The sequence below is a fragment of the Papio anubis genome, chromosome X (assembly GCF_008728515.1).
Source record: "Papio anubis isolate 15944 chromosome X, Panubis1.0, whole genome shotgun sequence".
Taxonomy (NCBI): domain Eukaryota; kingdom Metazoa; phylum Chordata; class Mammalia; order Primates; family Cercopithecidae; genus Papio; species Papio anubis.
In genome coordinates, this window is record NC_044996.1 from 50,403,736 (window position 1) to 50,425,753 (window position 22,018).

General features: G+C 41.5%; 3 protein-coding genes across 6 annotated transcripts in view; all 3 read right to left on the reverse strand.

The window, feature by feature from the left end:
• LOC101021979 (RAB40A like) overlaps positions 1-15,677 on the reverse strand; it is a 203,063-nt gene extending 187,386 nt beyond the window's left edge. Inside the window, exon 1 of the mRNA XM_031660661.1 lies at positions 15,573-15,677. The gene's annotated coding sequence lies outside the window, so the exon portion shown is untranslated. The remainder of the gene's footprint in view (positions 1-15,572) is intronic.
• The window catches only part of BHLHB9 (basic helix-loop-helix family member b9), a 33,334-nt gene extending 17,376 nt beyond the window's left edge, over positions 1-15,958 (reverse strand). For 2 of the 4 annotated variants that reach the window (XM_009198008.3, XM_009198013.3), the window contains exon 1: positions 15,573-15,650. The gene's annotated coding sequence lies outside the window, so the exon portion shown is untranslated. Of the gene's footprint in view, positions 1-15,572; positions 15,708-15,838 lie in introns of those variants that run through there. The other 2 variants (XM_003918033.5, XM_009198014.3) reach the window with 2 other exon arrangements.
• A 2,967-nt stretch (positions 15,959-18,925) lies between these two features.
• The window catches only part of LOC101016931, a 114,435-nt gene continuing 111,342 nt past the window's right edge, over positions 18,926-22,018 (reverse strand). The window contains exon 11 of the mRNA XM_031660586.1: positions 18,926-21,800. Coding sequence (XP_031516446.1) covers positions 19,275-21,800 — 2,526 coding nt within the window. The 3' untranslated portion in view covers positions 18,926-19,274. The remainder of the gene's footprint in view (positions 21,801-22,018) is intronic.

Consider the following 22,018-nt stretch of genomic DNA (forward strand, 5'->3'; position numbering starts at 1 on the left):
CTTAATTTTGGGGATCCATTTTTGCCTTCCAGCTGTATCTTCTTATTAGGCTCTGGAAACTGCATGCTTTCTCCACTCTGTTCTTCCAAAGGCTCCACCCTGAAGCCGATAATCCAATTAAGAAACAAAAAGTGGCAAATGAAAAATCTTACAACTACTGAATCTTCTATGTATTTATATGTGTCGTGTGTGATGTTTATATAAAAGAGCTCTAATTAATTGGTGTTAAAAAATAATTGCTTAAATATTGTCAGAAAATGTAAAGTGTAATGCCTTTTAGTTCATGTGACCTAAATAATCTTTGGGAAATAAAGACAGTTTTAGGATTATTGGTAAAATAAAAATATCTTCAAAAATTTAGCCATTTGGTCTAAATTATGCAAGTCAGATATTAGGTTTGCTAAATGCTTTAAGGTCATAAACTGCTTCTTTTGCTTTTGAAAATTGTTCAACTTGCCTGCTTTACCACTAGATAAGGTCTAACGAAATGTGGAGTTAGCCATATCCCTAGCTATGCTGGAAAGAGTCAGACCTTATCTGCACTTCTGTATGGTGTCCTAGGCTAGTACATAATTAAAATAGCTTACTAACCAGGTTTTTCACCAAAAGTTGCTAAGAATCAACAGTGTAACATGTATTTGAAACTACTGAAGAAACAGTTTTACATGCAAGGTGTGCAAAGAAAGTAAAATGTGCATTTGGTAAAAGATTACAAGAAGGAATGGGAATGTGGATTTCTTGCCTAGTTTAGAGGGTTAAAGGATTATTTTAAGTTAGATAGGAAACATCTGAAGGTTTGAACAAGTTTTGGAAAGTTTGTGAAAAATATATTGCAAAAGAGATTCAGCCGGGCGCGGTGGCTCACGTCTGTAACTCCAGCACCTTGGGAGGCCAGGGCGGGTGGATGACGAGGTCAGGAGATCAAGACCATCCTGGCTAACATGGTGAAACCCCATCTCTACAAAAAATACAAAAAAAAAATTAGCCAGGCATGGTGGGGAGCGCCTGTAGTCCCAGCTACTTGGGAGGCTGAGGCAGAGAATTGCTTGAACTCAGGAGGTGGAGCTTGCAGTGAGCTGAGATCGCACCACTGCACTCCAGCCTGGGCGATAGAGTGAGACACCATCTCAAAAAATAAAAATAAAAATAATAAAAAAAGAGATTCTGTGTGTAAATATATTGGCTAAAGTTAAAGGGGTATTATACAGTTTTTCCGTAAGTTGAACATTGGAATAAAAGCATAACAGAGTTTTCTTGGAGCCCTGATCTGCTCTTTAACAAAAGTTGTAAAGTGTTATAAAAGGTTTATGAGAATCTTACCTTATGGTCAGACATTAAAATTAGATAGATTTGTCTATAACATTTTATTAAGAATTCGGTTTGACACTAATGCAAAGGTGAAATTTAGCTTTCTCTCTTGAACAAGATTTTCGTGTAATATTAAAAATAATGAAAGACTTTTGTTTGCCTTTCAAATGAACTACAGGTTGGCTAAGTGAATGACTTATGGTGACCTGGGATTTTATTTTATAATATCAAGTGTTTAAAATCTTTGATAATTGACAAACTTTCCAAAATTAAATTATAAATTATGTCTATTTCTGACCTAATTAATGTTTTAGATTTTGGACTTTAGGTCCTCTAAAGTCCAAAATGACATAGTTGGCTTATTTGGTATTAGGAAGCATTGTCAAATATGAAATTGTATTTGGCTTTCTTTGGGCTGTATTTGCATAAATATGTCATTAATATGTATTCCAAAATTATGAGACTCTGATATAACTTAGTGGGTATCATTAATAATTAGAACTGTTATGTAAAATTCTTGTGTGCCACAGAGGTAAGAAATTTCCTTGTCAATGTGTCTGTAACTGTGGCTGCCCTAGGACTTTTCGTCATCCACAGATAATTGTTGTCTTTTTTTTTTTTTTTTTTTTGAGACAGAGTCTCACTCTGTTGCCCAGGCTGGAGTGCATTAGCCCAATCTCGGCTCACTGCAACCTCTGCCTCCCGGGTTCAAGTGATTCTGCTGCCTCAGTCTCCCGAGTACCTGGGACTACAGGCATCTGCCACCATGCCCGGCTAATTTTTGTATTTTTAGTAGAGACAGATTTTCACCATATTGGCCAGGCTGGTCTCAAACTCCTGACCTTGTGATCCGCCTGCCCCTGCCTCCCAAAGTGCTGGGATTTCAGGCGTGAGCCAGCGCGCCCGGCTGCTTGTCTTGTTTTGATCCTCTTTAAATGGTGTTTTATAATCAGCTATAGAACGGACAGGTGTTCCTGAATGCAAGTTTCTGGTAACTTTGGTGATTGTGACTGTCAGGCCTCTGAGCCCAAGCTAAGCCATCAAATCCCCTGTGACCTGCAGGGATACATCCAGATGGCCTGAAGTAACTGAAGAATCACAAAAGAAGTGAAAATGGCCTGTTCCTGCCTTAACTGATGACATTCCACCACAAAAGAAGTGAAAATGGCCAGTCCCCGCCTGAACTGATGACATTACCTTGTGAAATTCCTTCTCCTGGCTCATCTTGGCTCAAAAGCTCCCCCACTGAGCACCTTGTAACCCCCGCCCCTGCCAGCCAGAGAATAACCCCCTTTGACTGTAATTTTCCTTTACCTACCCAAATCCTATAAAAGGGCTCCACTCCATCTCCCTTCACTGACTCTCTTTTGGGACTCAGCCCGCTTGCACCTAGGTAAAATAAACAGCCTTGTTGCTCACACAAAGCCTGTTTGGTGGTCTTTTCACATGGACGTGAGTGAAAGTGACATTAAAATAAAGGAAAAAATATTTTTCAGGACTTTCATGGAGAGCTGAAATGTTCCATGAATATCAAGCAGAACAGGGGTTAACTGAATGGACAAAACTAGTAAAAGACTAAAGTCATCCTTTTTTTTTTTTTTTTTTTTTAACATTTTGCTTAAAATGTTGCTGATCCTTTGTTTTTCAGATTCAAGAAAACTTTTGAGTTATTTACAGCTTTTAACAATTGAGTAAAGAATACTCCTGTGAAGAAAATTTGGAGCCTATTCCTTTCTCTCTACCTGATTTTTCCAGAATTTGAAAACAATTTGTGAGTTTTTTTTTTTTTTTAGATGGAGTTTCGCTCTTTGTTGCCCAGGCTGGAGTGCAGTGGTGTGATCTTGGCTCACTGCAACCTCTGCCTCCCAAGTTCAAGCAATTCTCCTGTCTCAGCCTCCCGAGTAGCTGGGATTACAGGCGCCTGCCACCATGGCCAGCTAATTTTTTTGTATTTTTAGTAGAGACGGGGTTTCACCATATTGGTCAGGCTGCTCTCGAACTCTTGACCTCAGGTGATGCTCCCGCCTCAGCCTCCCAAAGTGCTGGGATTACAGGCATGAGCCACTGCACCCAGCCAATTTGTGAGTATTCTTAACTTATGGCAATATAGTTATTTGCGTAAGTGCAATAAGAATGCTTTCTTTTGCAACAGGGCAATGGGAGAAACTGGTTGTTTTACCAAGTCTTTGACTGGAATGACATGTCTTCATCTAAGGAATCAAGCTTGACTTATAGAGCCAATAAAAGTCGTTTGGGAAAACTGGCCTCATACCTTGTCTACACAGTCCCTGTACAGTGTTCCTGACCTGTGGTATGTAAAGAATGTCATTTTCTGACAAGCCTAGGAGCCCCAAGTTATTTTGGAACCTCAAAAAAAGAGAAATTTACTCAACTCATAAGTATTTGAAGGTACAAACCCATGGGTGAGCTCAGCTTTAAAAAGTCTTGTCTGAGATTACTTATGGAACAGAGTTCCATCAAAGCAAATTTTAAAAGCCTATGTGAAAAAATAATTATTCTTGCTGGGCTTTATGCAAATAATCAGGCTAAGTATAAATAAGACTAAAGTTTACTTTCCAAACAAATCAATCCTATCATAATTTAAAAAAAACAAAAACAAAAACAAAAAAACATGAGGACTGGAGAGAGAAAAATATTTTTCAAAAATTATTATATACCTACTATTAGAATCTAGTCTCATCAGTTGTTTTTAAGTTTTTGTCTGCATTTTGGACTAACCCTGCTTATTCCTGTAAACCAACCAGTGATCTCTTGATGCAGCTCAGAAGAAACAAAAAGGATGGGTCATCAAGCTCCAGATGATCTTCAGTGAAGGATATCATCCTCTCAATATTCAAGAGACACCCTTCTACAGGGGACCCCAAGACTGCTCATCAGTGGGACAGGAAGGAGGCAAAATCTTGCCCCGACTCCCTCGGACCTGGCTAGATACTGCTTTCACCAACCCATGGAATGACCTTCCTGCCCTGACAGCTAGCAAAATGCCAAGACCCATTGAACCACCACTGTCCATTTGTCAGTGGAAAGCAGTTACAGAAGACTGACTTTTGTCCATTCTTCCCCAAAGATTTGGGGTCTTGGGGTCTTGGGCTCTTGAGGGGGGAATGTTACAGGTAGTTAGGCATGAGCAGGGCAAGAGAGGGCTCTCCCCCCACCTACTAGGAATGTCAGGTGATGGTTCTGCAATTATCCCATTGCCTCTTTAAAAGTAATAAGTTGGCAGCTGGCATGAGGGAGAGGCCATTTCCTGATAGTCCACACCTATTGTACTAAACTGTTAATTGAATGCAGACACCAGGGAGAAGCAATTTCCCAGGCATATGCATTAAGAGAGAGAATGACAGAGTATGACCTTCTGGGAGCACTCCACTGGAAAAGGGAAGAAAGCCTCAGATGGGCATGCATACAACCTTCTAAACACACTGTGCATGCTCACTTCCCAAGGGTAAGGAGGGCACCTCGCATGCGGGCAGCCCACACTAACAGAAGAATCATGGGAAAGGGGCCAGCCTATAAAATCCTAGGATCAAAGTTAAACAGTGCGCTTTTCCTTCAAGTTGCCCGCTTGGGTCTCTTCCAAGCGTACTTCCCTTTCTTTCCTGTTCTGAAGCCTTTATTTTTTTTCTTTTCTTTTTTTTTTTTTGAGTCGGAGTCTCACTCTGTTGCCCAGGCTGGAGTGCAGTGGCGTGATCTCGGCTTACTGCAACCTCCGCTTCCCGGGTTCAAGTGATTCTCCTGCCTCAGCCTCCTGAGTAGCTAGGATTGCAGGCATGTGCCACCATGCCCAGCTGTTTTTTATTTATTTATTTATTTTTATTTTTAGTAGAGACAGGGTTTCACCATGTTGGTCAGGCTGGTCTCAAACTCCTGACCTTGTGATCTGCCTGCCTCCGCCTCCCAAAGTGCTGGGATTACAGGCGTGAGCCACCGCGCCCGGCCCCTGAAACCCTTTTTAAATAAACTTCCACTCCTGCTCTGAAATTTGCCTCAGTCTCTTTTTCTGCTTTCTGCCCCTTAGTCGAATTCTTTCTTCTGAGCAGGCAAGAATTGAGTTTGCTGCAGACCTGTATGGATTCACTGTCAGTAACCTGGATACCTTCCACTGGTAACACCCCGGTGTGGATTGTTTTTGGTATTTATCCTGCTTGGTATTTTCTAAAATTCCTGGATCTGTGGTTTGATGTCTGTCACTGATTTTAGAAAATTCTCAGCTGTTATTATTTGAAATATTTCTTCTGCTCCAAATTTTCTTTCTAGTATTCCAACTATGCATATGTTATACTTTTTGAAATCATCCCACAGTGCTTCAATGTTCAGTTCTTTTTTTCATTTCAATTTGGAAGTTTCTATTGTGAAAAGAAAATAAAAACCCAGGACCCCGATTCACTATGCCAAAAGGAAAATATTAAGCTGAAAGCTGAGTCATGCAATAAAATACCTTTGTTTTTGTTCCTAAGCAGATAGCTACAGATAAAAGGTTAAACATCTCCACAGGTAGATACTACATATTTTCCCTTATCTTATGTAAAGTGCTAGTTTACTGTGAGCCAGAGGAATACAGAATTGACTATTCCCATTTCTGCTCTTTTTCCCTTGCATCATGTGGATTACTGTACCCTCCCTCTTTCCCCTCTAGCCTGCTGTTCCCATTTAAATACTGAAGCCCTCAAAATTATCTTTGGATAAAGGCACAGACCGCAGACTGTTTCTGTGATTCCGTGCTCTTTTCTTCTGGGAATGTCCTTCACTTTGGCAAAATAAACTTCTAAATCAATTGAGGCATGTCTTACATACTTTTTGGTTTACACTATTGACCTATCCTGAAGCTCAGGAGTCCCCAGCCCCCAGGCCACGGACCAGGACCAGTCCATGGCCTGTTAGGAACTGGGTCACACAGCAGGAGGTGAGTGGTGGGCTAGCCAGTAAACCTTCATCTGTATATACAGCCACTCCCCATCACTTGCATTACCACCTGAGCTCCGCCTTCTGGAAGATCAGCTACGGCATTAGATTCTCATAGGAGCACAAACCATATTGTGAACTGCACATGCGAAGGATCTAGGTTGCACGCTCCTTATGAGAATCTAATGCCTGATGATCTGTCACTGCCTCCCATCACCCCAAGATGGGACCATCTAGCTTTACAAAAACAAGCTCCAGGCTCCCAGTGATTCTACATTATGGTGAGTTGTACAATTATTTCATTATCTATTACAATGTAATAATAATAGAAATAAAGTACATAATACATGTAATGCACTTCAATCATCTGGAAACCATGCCCCTCACCCCCAGTCTGTGGAAAAATTGTCTTCCACGAAACCTGCCCCTGGTGCCAAAAAGGTTGGGGACTGCCACTCAAGCTTACTGAGTCTTTCCTCAACTGTGTCCAGTCTACTGATAATCCCATCAAAGGCATTCTTCATTTGCTGGAGTGCAGTGACACGATCTTGGCTCACTGCAACCTCTGCCTCTGGGGTTCAAGCGATTCTCTTGCCTCAGCCTCCTGAGTAGCTGGGATTACAGGCACCTGCCACCATGCCCAGCTAATTTTTGTACTTTTAGTAGAGACAAGGTTTCTCCATGTTGGCCAGCCTGGTCTTGAACTCCTGACCTCAGGTGATCCACCCACCTCAGCCTCCCAAAGTGTTGGGATTACAGGCGTAAGCCTCTGTGCCTGGGCTCTATTACAGTATTTTTTTATTTCTAGCATTTCCCTAAATATTCTTCTCAAGGAGAGTTTACATTTTGCAGCTCTTTTAGCTGTTATTCACTGTTATACACTATTATTATACTAGAGCCTTGTTAGCATGGTGGTGAAGTGCAGAGGAGAGGAAGTGTTCTATAATATTATGATTAATTGAAAGAGTGAGACCTTGTTTCAGTCTTTTGTGGGCCTGTGTCCCTGGGCTTTGATTTTCATAAGAGTTTTATTTTAGCTCCTTTCTCTCCCTTACATGAGACTAGAAACCTAAAGGGGGCTGAAATTGGAGAAATGCCTTTCCCTCAGCTGAGATAAGGCTCTGATAAAGTCTTTTCCACTGCAGAATAGGCTTAAAAAAAAAATGAAGGCGGCTCTGGGTGTATTTCACAAAAGTATAGTTCCCTTCCCACTGCAGGGGCCATGAGGAGATAATTTTGGGTTCTTCACTGCAAGAATATGGTGGGGTTCTTGGAAGTAATGCCTACAAAAGTGTGGGGACCTCCCTGACTGTAGATCCTCAGGGGTTTCTCACTCTCATATTATTCCACACTCAGTCTCCAGCAGTTCATCAATATTACATTTACGTGCTCTTACCTATTTATATCTCTAGCAGTTTCTGTTCTATGAAAGAAGAAATAGGTTGTGACTCTCTGGATTTGCCTTCAGAATTTGGGATAGTCAATTGCCCTATGCCTCAGTTCTTTGAAAAATCTAAGAAATGTTGTTGATTCTGTTTGTTCAGATTTTTTTCTGGTTGTAAGTACAGGAGCAATGACTTACAAGTTCTTATATGTTGGAACTGAAACTGGAAGTCTGGCTATGGGTTTTAACAGGGAAGCTAAACAGCAGTGCAAAATAAAAAATAAAAAATTTTAAATGGGCTGGGTGTGGTGGCTCACACCTGTAATCTCAGTACTTTGGGAGTCCAAGGCGGGAGGATCGCTTAAGTCCGGGAGCTCAACAGCAGCCTAGACAACATAGCAAGACCCCATCTCTATTAAAAAAAAACAAAAAACAAAACAAAACAAAAAAAATGGCAGTGCACATTGCTTTTGTCTGCTTCTTTTCTGCTGAACATCACACCTGGGAATTAGGTTGCCCTGGAAAACCCAGCTGCTCCATAAATATTAGCTCTTTTCACTCCCAGGTACAGGAAATTTATGGGGCTCCCTGAACCTGACATCTCAGCCCCAAAATTTGTAAAGTGCAGTGTAAATTAGAATTTTGAGCTCCTGAATCAAAATTCCTGGTAATGGCCATGCACAATGGCTCATGCCTGTGATTCCAGCACTTTGGGAGGCCAAGGTGGGAGGGTCGCTTGAGCCCAGGAATTCAAGACTGGCCTGGGCAATACAGTGAGACCTTGTTTCTACAAAAAAACTTTAAAAATTAAAAAATATATATATTCTTGGTAATGAAGTCTGAGGAACTGTAACTTAATGCTAGGAGAGAAAAGTTGTCTATGTCACTACCACTACCACCACCACCAAGAGGCAGTGCATGATACTATTAGAATCTATAGCTTACATTAACTGCCTAATGATTGTTAAGTGCTTGCTTAGACTAGAGTAACCAGTTTCTGAGTCCTGGGAGTACATTCGAAAGGAAGTTTGTATAGAAGAGTTGGGAGTACCCAGATTTCAGAGCCAGACAGTCCAAAGTCTGAATACAGACTTTGTCACTATTTGTGTAACTTTAGCAAAGGTACTTAACGTCTTTATGACCCAGTTTCTTCATCCTTAAAAGGGAGCTGGCATTAACTACTTTACAGTATTACTGTGTATACTGAGAAAACTATTTGATATCCTGCACCACATGCATATATCAGGTCTTTCTAGTTCTTTTAAAATTTCTGATCTATTCCTATCATGAGGTGGGTTAGAGAAAGCAGGAAAGAATAGATGAGAAGTACATGGTTTTTAAAGGTCATAATTGCTAAGTTAGTGTCACTGTGCTTTTTGTGCTGTAGCCTCAGTGCTTTGTATATTCTATGTGGCTTACCATAACCCTTTACTAAAAGGATGCCATTTTTGCATAGTTGCCACTGCAGGTTACTGACTCTCTCCTCCTTTTAGTCACATGTCACAGAGAGGCTAATTCTATTTCCAGGAGTGAGTCTCTTTGGGATAATCTATCTGCTTGGTACTCTCTTGTTTAGGAAGAGGCATTGATCAAATTCCACTCAATGAGACATTAGGGGAAGGTTACAGATGGACTTCTGAGGAAAGTGTCCTCATTCATAAGAAAAACTCATCAGAAAAGATTGTCTTTTCTTCTTCCTCAGGAAGTTGCTTACCTCCTGAAATTGTTGTAGCCATCAAGCTATCAGCCTTAGGACGGAAGTTGATATTGTGAATGGCAGAAGAAAGAGATGGAAAAAAGCTGAGTCCTTTGCTGAATAAACAACCATCAAGGCTTCCCTACTTCAGTACTTACAGTCTTTGGATAATTAATTTCCTTATTAAGTTAGTTTTAGTTGAATTCCTTGTTATATGAAAATGGAACAATCCGAGATGTGCTCAGGCACAAAACAGCTCTTCAATGAGTAAGAATTCCTGACTTGTGTCCATCAGTGAGCACCTACATCTATAGTGGCAGAACTCATGTTTCCCAGGAAAGAAAAGCCAGAAGTTATCAACACTTGTCTTAATGATTGCTAGAGGTCTGACAACTGTTTGGCTTCTGCTCCAGATTAAAAAGGAAAGCTTCAGGCAGAAGCCAAACTCTGACTTATCTAGGAGGTCCAGAGGTACATTAAATACTTGAGATAATACAGAAACCTAGTTTCAATTCAGAGAATCATCGTGTGAAGGTGCACTCTTGTGAAATATCCAGATTATAAAGATATCAAAGGTTACTCACTTTCAATTCAGGGGACTGTACTGATACTGAGAAAGACACATTTACAGTGTTGACAGTTAGAACAATATGATTAACTTTCCTAGGTGCACTAAACAATACAAGTATAGAAAGTCGTAGATGCTTGAGATTTATCCAGAGTTGGGATTTTTCCAGGACAGTGGAGCCAGGAACCAGAGGATGAGGTAGGAGTGTAGTAAAAATAATGTAGTGTGATGGACATTGGGTTGGGAGGGAAGGAAAGGGTGGAATAGGCTGATAAACAGGGAAAAAAGGATAAGGGACAGGAGGTCTAACAATATTCAGGTTTAATTTCTTTATGATAAATACTTTGCTACAAGCTTTGAGGAACAGAAGATCTGATTGTAAAAAACAGTTACAATGATTATGGAAGCTTTTAGTGATAATTGGCACTGGAGGAATATAGACATAGCATAGAAGGAATGCACATCAGCTCCAGATTCAAACCACAAAGGTGGGAATGTCACCTCCTCTGCTAACCGACTCAGTCAGGTTGGCTAAGCTACTTAACCAATGTGTGCCTCAGCTTCCTTATATAGAATGGAAACTATATGAGGTTGGCTAAGCTACTTAACCAATGTGTGCCTCAGTTTCATATATAGAATGGAAACAATAGCAGCACCTACCTCATAAGCTTGTTTTGAGGATTAAATAAGTGAATACATTTAGAGCCCTTAGTAGAGTACCCTGGCACATAGAAATCACCCAACAAATCTTAATATTAACACAATATTAAGTAGTAAACATTCAGGCTTTGCAGTCAGACAGACTGGGGTTTGAATCACACTTCCAGAGTCCAAGCTTCTTTCTCTATGCTACCTGTTCCTCAACACTAGTTCTACGTTATTCATTAAAAAAAAAAAAAAAAAGACTCTGATGCATGGTATAAAGAAACAAGTGGGCTGGGCGCAGTGGCTCATGTCTGTAATCCCAGCACTTTGGGTGGCCAAGGCGGGTGGATCACCTGAGGTCAGGAGTTTGAGACCAGCCTGGCCAACATGGCGAAACCCTGTGTCCGCTAAAAATACAAAAATTAGCTGGGCATGGTGGTGTGTGCCTGTAATCCCAGCTACCAGGGGGGCTGAGGCAGGAGGATCACTTGAGCTTGGGAGACGGAGGTTGCAGTGAGCCGAGATCGTGCCACTGCACTCCAGCCTGGGTGACAAAGTGAGACTCCATCTCAAAAAAAAAAAAAAAAAAAAAAAAAAAAAAAAAAAAAAAAAAAGGAAAAGAAAAGAAACAAGTGGCAAATATTGCGTAAGTACAAATGATGGAGGAATTACTTCCTACCAAGGTGCAAGGAATAAGGGTGAGGAGGTATCAGACTTCAAAAAGGCCCTGGCATTTGAACTGAGCCCAAAAGGATGTTTGCCGTAGAGAGAAAAAGGGTAAGAACATTGAAGATTGAAGGGACAGCATGTGGAAAGGCATACAAGTAGTAAAGCACATAGTACAGTTGGGAAAACAACAGATTTTCCAGTGTGGCTTGACTGCAGGCAAAGTGGGGCAAGGCCTGGAGTAGTGTGAGGCACTTGAGAGTGAGAGCTTCTTTCTTTATTTCATTCTAGTCCTGGCCTTGACTTGGAAGAATGTTATGAGAGATGGAGATAGAAAGGCAGACTTGTATTAAAGGGTGCAAGGTCTTGAAAGCCTTGATAGAAAATCCGGTGGTAGTTTATAGATTACATCCCATTGAAGGTTGCTCTTTTGAAATTGGGGGGCAGAGTTGATAATTAGTGGCTGCTAAAAGTCCAGACTAGACAGATGAAAAATTCACTCTGATATTATCCCCACACAACATTTTAGGCCAGGTGACATCTGAAGTAGCCTCTATTACATAAAGTAGCCCATAATATTTATCAAAAAAGGGAGAAGGAACAAGAGGCCTGAGTGAATGATGAATTTTTTATTTCAATTACACCCCAGAAAAAGAATTGAGGAAGGATTCTACCCTCTACAAGTCAGAACAAAGGCAATCATCATCTTGCTTGGATACACACACACACACACACACACACACACCCACCCCCCAGTCACCCTGCTCTTTGGCTGAGATTGAAAAATTCTACAGGCATAAACTGTTTAAGTATCTGCTTTGGAGTACATTTGGGGCACAGAAGTATTTAATCAGGTCATAATTTGAAGTTTTCCAAATATAAATGCAATACCCACAACAGGAATTCTAGGCTAAGGGAGCTGTGATAAGAAAAAAAAAGATGACAGGATAGATGTATAGGTAGATTAGACAGACAGACACATAGATAGATATAGATAAATAGATACATAGATAATTTTAAAAATTATCTAAATTACAGGTACATGTCACAAAAACAGACTGCTTTTTTCACCCATAATACACTGTTGGGTCTGCCTCCTTTATTTTAACTTGTTGATGCAGAATATACAGCAAAGGTAAGCTTTACATATATTAATCTAGGTGTGGCTGCCAAAACTAGGGAAAATTACACTGTTGTTCTGACATCAAATATTTGAAACCACCTACTTGGAGTTAGCATTGGACTCTACAGGTTTAAGGGCACAATCCCCAACAATGCTGCCCCCGCTTTAGATCAGATACCAGCCCCAATTCTCAGGAAGCCACCCATCCTTCTGACTGACCACTTATAAATTCAGGAGTTCCCATGACATTATGAGGTTTCATAATTAACTGAAACAACTCACAGAACTCACGAAAAGTGCTATTATTATTATTACAGTTATATTTAAGGATACACACAGGACAAGGTCTGAAAGGATCCTGAACACAAAGCTTCCATACCCTCTCCTTGTGGAGTCAGGAAATATCACCCTACCTAGAGAACAATATGTTCACTAACCAAGAAGCTCCACTTAGCCCTGAAGTTCAAAGTTTTCACTGAGGTTTTATTACACAGGCAAGATTGATTAAACCATTGGTTATGTGACTGAACTTAATACCTAGCCCCACTACCTTCCCTGAAGGTTGAGCTGGCCCAAAGTTCCAACCCTTTAATCATATGGTTGGTCCTTCTGGTGACCAGTCCCCATCCTGAAGCTATCTAGGGGCCCACCATAAGTCACTTCGTTAGCATAACAAAGATACTCCTGTCACACAGGAAATCCCAAGGTTTTTTGAAGCTCTGTGTCAGAAACTAGGGCTAAAGATCAGCTATATTCTCTATTATACTATACCATACTTGAAGTCTTCTCTGTTGACATACTCGAGAAAACACAGAGACAAGAGACAAGACAGCTTGAGTAGAAAACCATAAGCTGAATGCTGGCCCCAGTATTTATATTATCAGAATTCTGGAGAGTAAAGAGAAGAAAATAATAGGAGAGGGTAGGAGACGAGGATGTAGGGGACTAATCCCTACCTATGATTTTGCCCCACATGCCTTGTATCTATCCTAGATTTTAAGTCTAAACAGGAGGGCCTAAAGTAGTAGAACAACATAGTTTCAACTCTATAAACTTGGTATAAACATAAGAATAGGAGTGGGATTAGAAAAAGTAATTTCTTCCTAGCAACACTTTCTTACACTGACTTTGTATGTATTGTGATATATGAAGAAATAAGCATTTGATCTTTTTTATTTTGATTGAAATTTGAAATGAGTTATTTTTTAAATTTAAAAAAATTTTTAATTTATATGGATATGTAATATTTGTACATATTTATTGGGTATAAATTATATTTTGATATAAACATACAATGTGTAATGTAATTGAGATACACATCACCTCAAATATTTATCATTTTGTTGCACTAAGAACACTCCAAATCTATTCTTCTAATTACACTGAAATACATAATAATTATTGTTAACTATAGGCACCCTATTGAGCTACTGAATACTAGATCATATTCCTTCTGTGTTTTTGTACCCATTAACCAACTCCTTTTTATACCCCATCCCCAATACCCTTTCCAGCCTTTGGTAACCATAAATCTTTGTCCCATATTCCTGGCATAGAGCTCCTAGAACCCTTGCTATTTCCTGATAGGGATAACAGAAGCATCTTTTGTTACATGTGGCTTTAGTCTCAAGCTCTTGACAATAAGACCCTTGGAATCTCTGGAGTGATAGGTGTCTTTTTTTATGCTCCGAGATGACTGGTGGGTGAGGGCTACTAGATAGCTTCAAGATATGGATGGTCACCAGAAAGATCAAGGCATGATTAGAGGGTTGGAACTCAGCCTCACCCCTTGACCTCCAAGGAGAAGAGAGGGGCTGAAGATTGAGCTAATCACCAATGGTCAATGATTTCATCAATCACGCCTATGTAATGAAACCTCTATAAAAACCCCAAATGTCTGAGAGGTTCCAGGTTGGTGAACTCATTCATATTCTGGGAAGGTGGTGTACACCAAATCCACATGGATGGCAGCTTCAGCATTTGGGACCCTTCTGGACCTTGCCATAATGTACCTCTTCATCTGACTTTTAATTTATATTCTTTATGAACCAGTAATAGGAAGTAGAGTTTCCCTGAGTTCAGTGGGCCCTCATAGCAAATTATTGAACCTGAGGAGGGGGTTGTGGGAACTCCCAACTGGGAGCTAAGTCAGACAGAAGTGTGGGTAACGTGGAGATCCATTACTTGTGATTGCTGTCTGAAGTGGGGGAGGGCAGTCTTATGGGAATGAGCCCTTAGCCAGAGAAATCTGCACTAACTCTGGGTAGTGTCAGAATTGAATTAAACTGTAGGATACCTAACTGGTGTCCTCAAAGAATAGGAGAATTGCTTGGTGTGAAAAATCCACACATTCTGTGCCAGAAGTACTGTGGGTAGAGGAACCACTTTCTTTCACTTGGTACCCAGTGGATGCATGGGGCAGGGGGAAAGGAGGATACTCAATGTGAAAGAGGACAAGGACTTACCATGGGGTTGCTACCTGTGATGGGACCAAAGAAACACATCCTAAGGAATGAGCAGAGATCACAACACAAGAGGGCAAAGGGTATGCAGAGGGGAACTTAGGAGACTATCCATGAAGCAGTTTCTGTAGGTGCTCCCCAGAAAGACCCTCCTCTGAGGCCCAAGACAGCAGGGAGAGAGAGTGTCACATGGAGCAGCAACCCACTTTGTGTCCCTCAATGGGAATGAGATTCTGCTGCATGGGGCTGAGATCCAGGAATCCCGTTGGGGGTCGAGAAGCTTGGAGTATCCTAATGAGAAATCCTAGGTGAAGGGCCCACAGCATCTAGGTTTCCTCTCCTCGAGTCTATGTCTTCTCCTCCTTTTCCTAGAACTGCCAGGATTGAGGTTCATTCCTCTCTTGCATCCCCAGTCAGCTGGAGCCTTGCAGTAAAAGGCAGATGTATGTGTTCCCTTCTCCTGCCCTCCTCCACCCTCTGCCAGTTTTGAGCTGATATCAGCCATCCCCACTGCCTGAATACTGCCAGTAAGAAGACACAGAGTAGAATGAGTGCGGATGCGTAGCCCATGGTTCCCATCCCCACCCCTGCCTTTCCTGATCCAGCACCACAGATGTTCACGAATTGTCACTTCACCATTTCCCCGCTCTGGGCTTCCCTGAAGCCAACTCCATCCATATGCCCACCTCCCCCACCCACACATACAAACACAGGGCACTCACTGGGCTGGGAGCCTTGGGATGAGGGGATAAGGGTGTTCAAAAGGCAGGAGGGAGCAGGCGGATCCGAGGCATTACCTGCACCCGCATCTAGTCTCAGTCACCACCTCTTAGGGATGGCATCTGCCGTCCTTGCACCCACTTCCTCCAATAGCAACCGCTGCTCCTTTCCATGAATGAGTCAGGCAGGTAGACTCTTTGCTTCTTGAGCTCCTGAACAAAAGACAGATCAGCTAAGACGCTCGCGGTTGGCTGAGGGATTGTTTCCTTTACCAACAAATGCTGTAGTTCCGGTCGCCTGAGAAATTAGTTTTCAGGCTGATGCAGCATGGAAAGACACCTACCTACCTTAATATGCCGCCGTTCCTCCCACGTTCTGCTCTGCGGAGCACAGGTGTCTTCCGCCTTTCAGGTCCTTTCTGGGTGTAAGAAAACACTCCTCTCCGCAGGCCAAATCCAGAGCCTGGTCACATGACCCACCGTCAGCCCCACGTGACTGCGCAGTCAGCTTGTTCGCCGCAGTCCCCTACCACCGATGACAGTCTTCTGCCTCTGGGGTGCTTACTAGAAGACACTGAAGCTCCTTGGCCAGACAGCTGGAAGGAAGGCTGGGCTTTGCTCTGGAGGACCACTTGGCTGGCGAGGAACATTCGATGAGGATTTGGGAAATGAAGTGATTTTTAATATTTTGTATACGACTCAAGCAACATACTAAAACACACACAGGATCTGTCTTGAAACATGGTAGTAAGCAAAACAAAATTCAAACTCCAATTTGCACCACTAGGATGATCCCTGTTAAAACTTATGGTTTGCAAAGGGAGGCAAAACTGTCACTTCCATGTACCTTACCAAACTAGGATCAGGTGGGGAAAAAAAAGCATGTTGCACTGTCAGAAAAATTATACAAAACTTAGGTAAAGTCACCATTAGTTACTGGATGTCATTTCAGGGCAGTGCTGGGATGTCTATTGATTTACCTATTTTTCAACTCTGTAGACACTGATGTTAACATGTATATATTTTATTCCATAGATATGTAAATGATTTATGTCCAGTGCAATAGATAACCTTAAATATTACAATTTATTGCCCTGTGAGATATTAACTAGTTTTGTATTTAACCTGGCAGTGTTATTCTAACATTTATTAATTTCCTATGTGTTTATAAAATTCAATGTTTTGTTTATATCTTCATATTGTGTATATTGTATATACACATATACCCTTCAACTATTTTCTTAATCCTAGCAGTTGTTCATTAACTGTGTTGAAAAATCTTTCACATATTCTTTTTACATTTACATGAGTTGTAATTTTACCTTTGAAAATTTAGAGCATTCTGAGACAAAAAAAAAATTTTGTCATGTCTAAAAATAAAACATTTGATATTTCTCCTAAGTCTGAATTTCCTCTCCAAACCAACATATATCCCTGTCTTTTCCAATTCTCCTGACTGAAGGTATGGTGTGGTCATTTTTTAAATTATCGTGGCAAAATACACATAACATAAAATTTGCCATTTTAAGCATTTTAAAGTATACAACCCAGTACATTATCAATGTTGTACAACCATCACCACTGTCTAGCTCCAGAACTCTGTTGTCACCTCAAAAGGAAATGTTATGTTTTTTACGGTAATAATTATGTGAAAAAGGTGCCATTTGTGTACCATGAACAGACTAATATTAAACTTAACACCCTTGGTAATTTTTTTTTTTTTTGAGACGGAGTTCTGCTCTCTCACCCAGGCTGGAGTGCAGTGGTGCGACCTCAGCTCACTGCAACCTCTGCCCCCCAGGCTCAAGCCACTCTCCTGCCTCAGCCTCCCCAGTAGCTGGGATTACAGGTGCACACCACCATGCTCAGCTAAGTTTTTGTATTTTTAGTAGAGACAGCATTTCGCTATGTTGCCCAGGCTGGTCTCGAACTCCTGACCTCAAGTGATCTGCCCACCTCAGCCTCCCAAAGTGCTGGGATTACAGGCATGAGCCACCGTGCCTGGCCCACCCTTGGTAATTTTACTTTATTTTTTTTTTAGACAAGGTCTCACTCACATCACCCATGCTGGAGTGCAGTGGTGTGATCATGACTCACTGCAGCCTCAACTTCTTAGGCTCAAGTGATTCTCCCACCTCAGCCTCCTGAGTAGCTAGGACTACAAGCACGTGCTGCCATGCTGGGCTAACTTTTTGTATTTTTAGTAGAGACAAGGCGTCAATATGTTGCCCAGGCTGGCCTTGAATTCCTGAGCTCAAGCAGTCCTCCCGTTTCGGCCTCCCAAAGGGCTGGGATTACAGGTATGAGCCACTGTTCCCGGCCAATTTTAATTTTTGTCTTTAAAACATTTTATGAAAAGCTAGTCTTTCTGGTAGCTCATTCATTTACAACTTTGCTAAATGATATTATCTCTAACCATATTTTAACACTTATAGTTTATTCATTTATATAATTGTCCTTTCCAGCATGCTCATCTATAACTCAAGACACAAAATGTAACCATATTAATATTTTAATTTGTCTTATTAATGTTTGTTATCTCCCCAATGCCTGTCTCTAAGCATTTTTTTTTAACATGGTATATATTTTATTCCAGACTGTGAAATGTTTAGAAATTCATATTGAAATTGCATAGGAATTGTGTACATTTACAGATGTTTTAAAAATGGAATCTAATTTTCCATACATGTCACGTTCTCTGTTTCAGCAAATATAAAATAATGTCCTTTTGTGTCAATAAACCTATCCATACATAATCATTTCAACGGCTGCATGGTATTTCCTTAACACTTTCCTTTGTCTAGGCATATAAAGGAAATCATATTCCCCATTCCATTTAATTGTGCTATCCTACTCTTTCAGCGTTTAGGTAACATTGAAGTAACACCTTACTTTGAATTGTTAAATATGCAGATTTGGCTTACTCTGTTCCCCAAACTGGCCTCTTCTCAACTTTCTAACTGCATTTCTCATCAAACTCCTTTTACTTGTTTTAGGCAGACTGGGTTCATCCATGCTACCAAAACAGATTATTCAATTACACACTTTTCTTCAAACCACCACTGCCCACTTCCAAGAGCAATCTAATGATTTGTGTTATCTTACCCAGGGCTAAGATGGTAATTTAAATGGGTCCTATAAGAAGTATTAATTTTAGGTTGCTTGTTGGGAAGGCTCATAATTGGGCAAGCAGGTCGGCAACTTGTCTTGCTCTCCTATCCTGACAAATTTGTTCTATCTCGACCAATTTAAATGGGTCCCTCTTCTCGGAAGCATTCCTCAAGTATCAGAGCCCACAATAATCTCTCCCTTCTTAGCTCAAGAACAGAATTTTCTAATGAGCGCATGTTTCTCATACTAATAATTACCTATGTTTGTAAGTGCACACGATGTATCTATACATGGTTCTTAAACTGAAGAAGGGTCACTTATGCCAATTTAAACATAGAACTTTATTGAAAACACAGACTCAAATAGAGAACCATATATTTAAACAACAAATAGCAGGGTAGCTTACTTAGGTGACACAGTTCACTGAAAGCTTAATACTGAAAAATATCGCAATCTGGACAGCAAGACAAAAATATCAACAAATGTGTTTTCAGTTTTGATATTCATCTGGCATCCACAAAATGATCCAGCTCAAAACAAGAGTTTGACAAAGTTAACATAAGCATTAAAAAATGTAAGTTACAACAAAAAAACAGACTGTGAACACCAAAGCACTACTCAGGGCTCTTTGGGAACATAAGGCTGATCAGCGGCGGGTGGTTAATCATATTAACTTTGTTGTCCCACCTCAGGATCATTTTGATTGTCTATTTGGGCTTGTAGTTGCTTAGCTAACTCCTCAAATTCACGAAATGCAGAAATAAGCGGCTCAAGACTGAAATCATCGTCAATTAAGGACATCTTTCCACTTTTTATAATGTTACTGATATTCTGAAACATTTTAATAACAATTTGAATATTATCATTTGTCTCTTCTATGTTAAAGAGACCCACAAATATTGAAAGAGCTTTGGCACTGAATAGTTTTTTTGCCACAGCAGGATTTTCAGACAAATTCAACAGCATTTTCAGAACATGAAACTTTGTTCTCGCATTGGCTGTGGTTAATAAGGACAGAAACCCGGACATATAGTTGGCAATCAGTGTGTGATAGTCAATAGTCATAGTGAGGTGTCTAAGCATCCTTATTCCAGTTAGCTGCTCAAGGGAATCCACACTATGTGCAAGGGTTTCTTCACACACTTGACATATGAATGTCTCAATCATGTTTAGATTTGGATAAGGTGGAGCCATGTGAATCATATTTTCCAAAAAACTTGTCCTAACTCTAGAGGATGGATAATTAAGCAAGGTTTCAATAAGTGAGACAACACCTGAATCTCGAATGAAATCTCGGGTAAACTGAGAAGCACTTCTCATACCCATTGCAATTTTAGATATTTCATGAATAAAAGGATCCCTAATTTTGTCCATTAATAAAAGGAGTTCTTCAAACTCTTCAGAACCAATTTTCAGCTCACATTGTATGCAGCTGCAGGACCAACCCTCAGACTCTGCACTCTCCCTGGCCCTAAGATGCTCTCGAATTTCCCGGACTGACCGGTAGGAAGGATCATACTGAAATGTAAACTCAGGATCAGGCTGATTAGGCTGAAGCAAAGATTCCTGCTCTTCCCCTTCTGGGCTAAGTTCCATGTTCTTGGGCTTTGCCTCAAGTATTTCAGAAGCCTCTTCAGGAATTCTAAAGGGGCTTGTGGATCGGAAGCCAACCCCATGAAAAAGACCAGGTTTGAATTCAACAGTGACCTCTTCCCAGGTTTGGGGCCTGGAGGATGCATTAAGTTCCTCAGCTGCATCTCTGAACCTATCATTGACCTTGTACACAGGACAGGGATTTAGGTCAAAGCAGGCCTCATCTCTGTCCCAGAACCAAGACCCAAATATGGCCTCTTCTTCAGACTCTGGCTTGGCCTCTTCTCTGGCCACAGCCCCCAAACTGGACTTTTCCTCAGCCCAGTACGTGGATCCGCCAATGGCCCCCTCCTCAGTTCCTGGCTCAGATTCACAGATTGCTGAAGCTCCACCCTCCAAACTGGCCTCTTTTTCTGCCCAGAACCAGGACCCAATAATGACTTCCTCCTCAAACCTGGGTTCTTGTTTGACCCTATCACCATCAACATCTTTCTGGACCCTGGGTTTCAAGGCGGTATTAGGATCTTCTCCAGGCAACACCCAGGACTGCTTATAGAACTCATCTTCAGACTCAGATTCAAAACAATCTTCTCTATTTGTCCTGAGCTTGGATCTGATATTTGCCTCCTCCCTGACTCTGGGCCTGAACAAGTTACTGGTATTTTCTCCAGCCCAGAAGGAGAATAGGTTGCCAGCCTCATCCTCAGATCCAGACCAGGAATCAACATAGGCTTCTTGCTTGGATCTGGGCCTGGACCTGGGATTAGTCTGATGTTTAGCCCTGTGCCTGGACCTGGTATTGGAGTCTTCTCTGGGCCATGATCTGATACTTGTCTCTTCTCCAGCCCAGAAAGAAGACACTGTAGAGGTCTCATCTGCTGACCAGAACCCAGACTCATTAGAGTCCTCCTCTCTGGCCCTGGGCCTGGAATAGCACCAAGACCCCATATTAGTCTCCTCCCCTGGTCCAAACCAGGGCTGGATTCCTTTCTGACCCTGGGTGCCAGGAAAGGTTTCAGCATCCACATCAACTAGTTCTCTATCCATAGACAGGCCCTTAGATTTATTAACTGATCCAGACTCAGCAGTGGCCAGTGGCCAGGCAACGGCATTAGTCTGGGACACCCCTTCTGCCTGTGACACAGCTTCAGTCCCAAATTCACTCTGGGCCCATGCCTGAGCTTCATCCTTGGGCCTTGTTCCAGGGATTGCCTTGGCATCAGTTTTAGGACGAGCACCACCTACTGCCCTGGCATCAGTTTTGGGTCTAGCTCCTGCCATTCCTTGAGCCTCCGTTTTGGGTCTTGCACCACCCATTACTTGGGCCTCAGTTTTGGGCCTTGCCCCAGACATTGCTTGGGCATCAGTTTTGGGCCTTGCCCCAGGCACAGACTTGGTCTCAGTTTTGGGCCTTGCCCCAGTAGTTGCCTGGGTCCTAACCTTGGGTCTGACCACCAGAGGGACATCATTCTCTCTCTCAGCCCCAGCGATAACCTCTTCCCCAGCCTTCTTTTCAGGCTTGGCCTGGGCGCTAGGCTCAATCTCTGCCCTAGTCATGGTACAAGTTACAAAGGAAGTCCAGTAATATACTCCTCCCCTAGTCTAAACCTTAACTACAGATCTGTCACAGGTTTGTTTCTTCACACTCTGATCTTTAGGTGATTGAGGATATAAGCTTGGAAACAAAAGTTACAGTCAATATCCAGTCCAGTAGTCAATGAGCCTCCTTTCCAAACACAGTCTCAGTCGATAATTCAATAATACAGATTGAGTGTAGAACAGGCACAACCAAGCTAAAGGAAGACAGATATTTCCTGGAT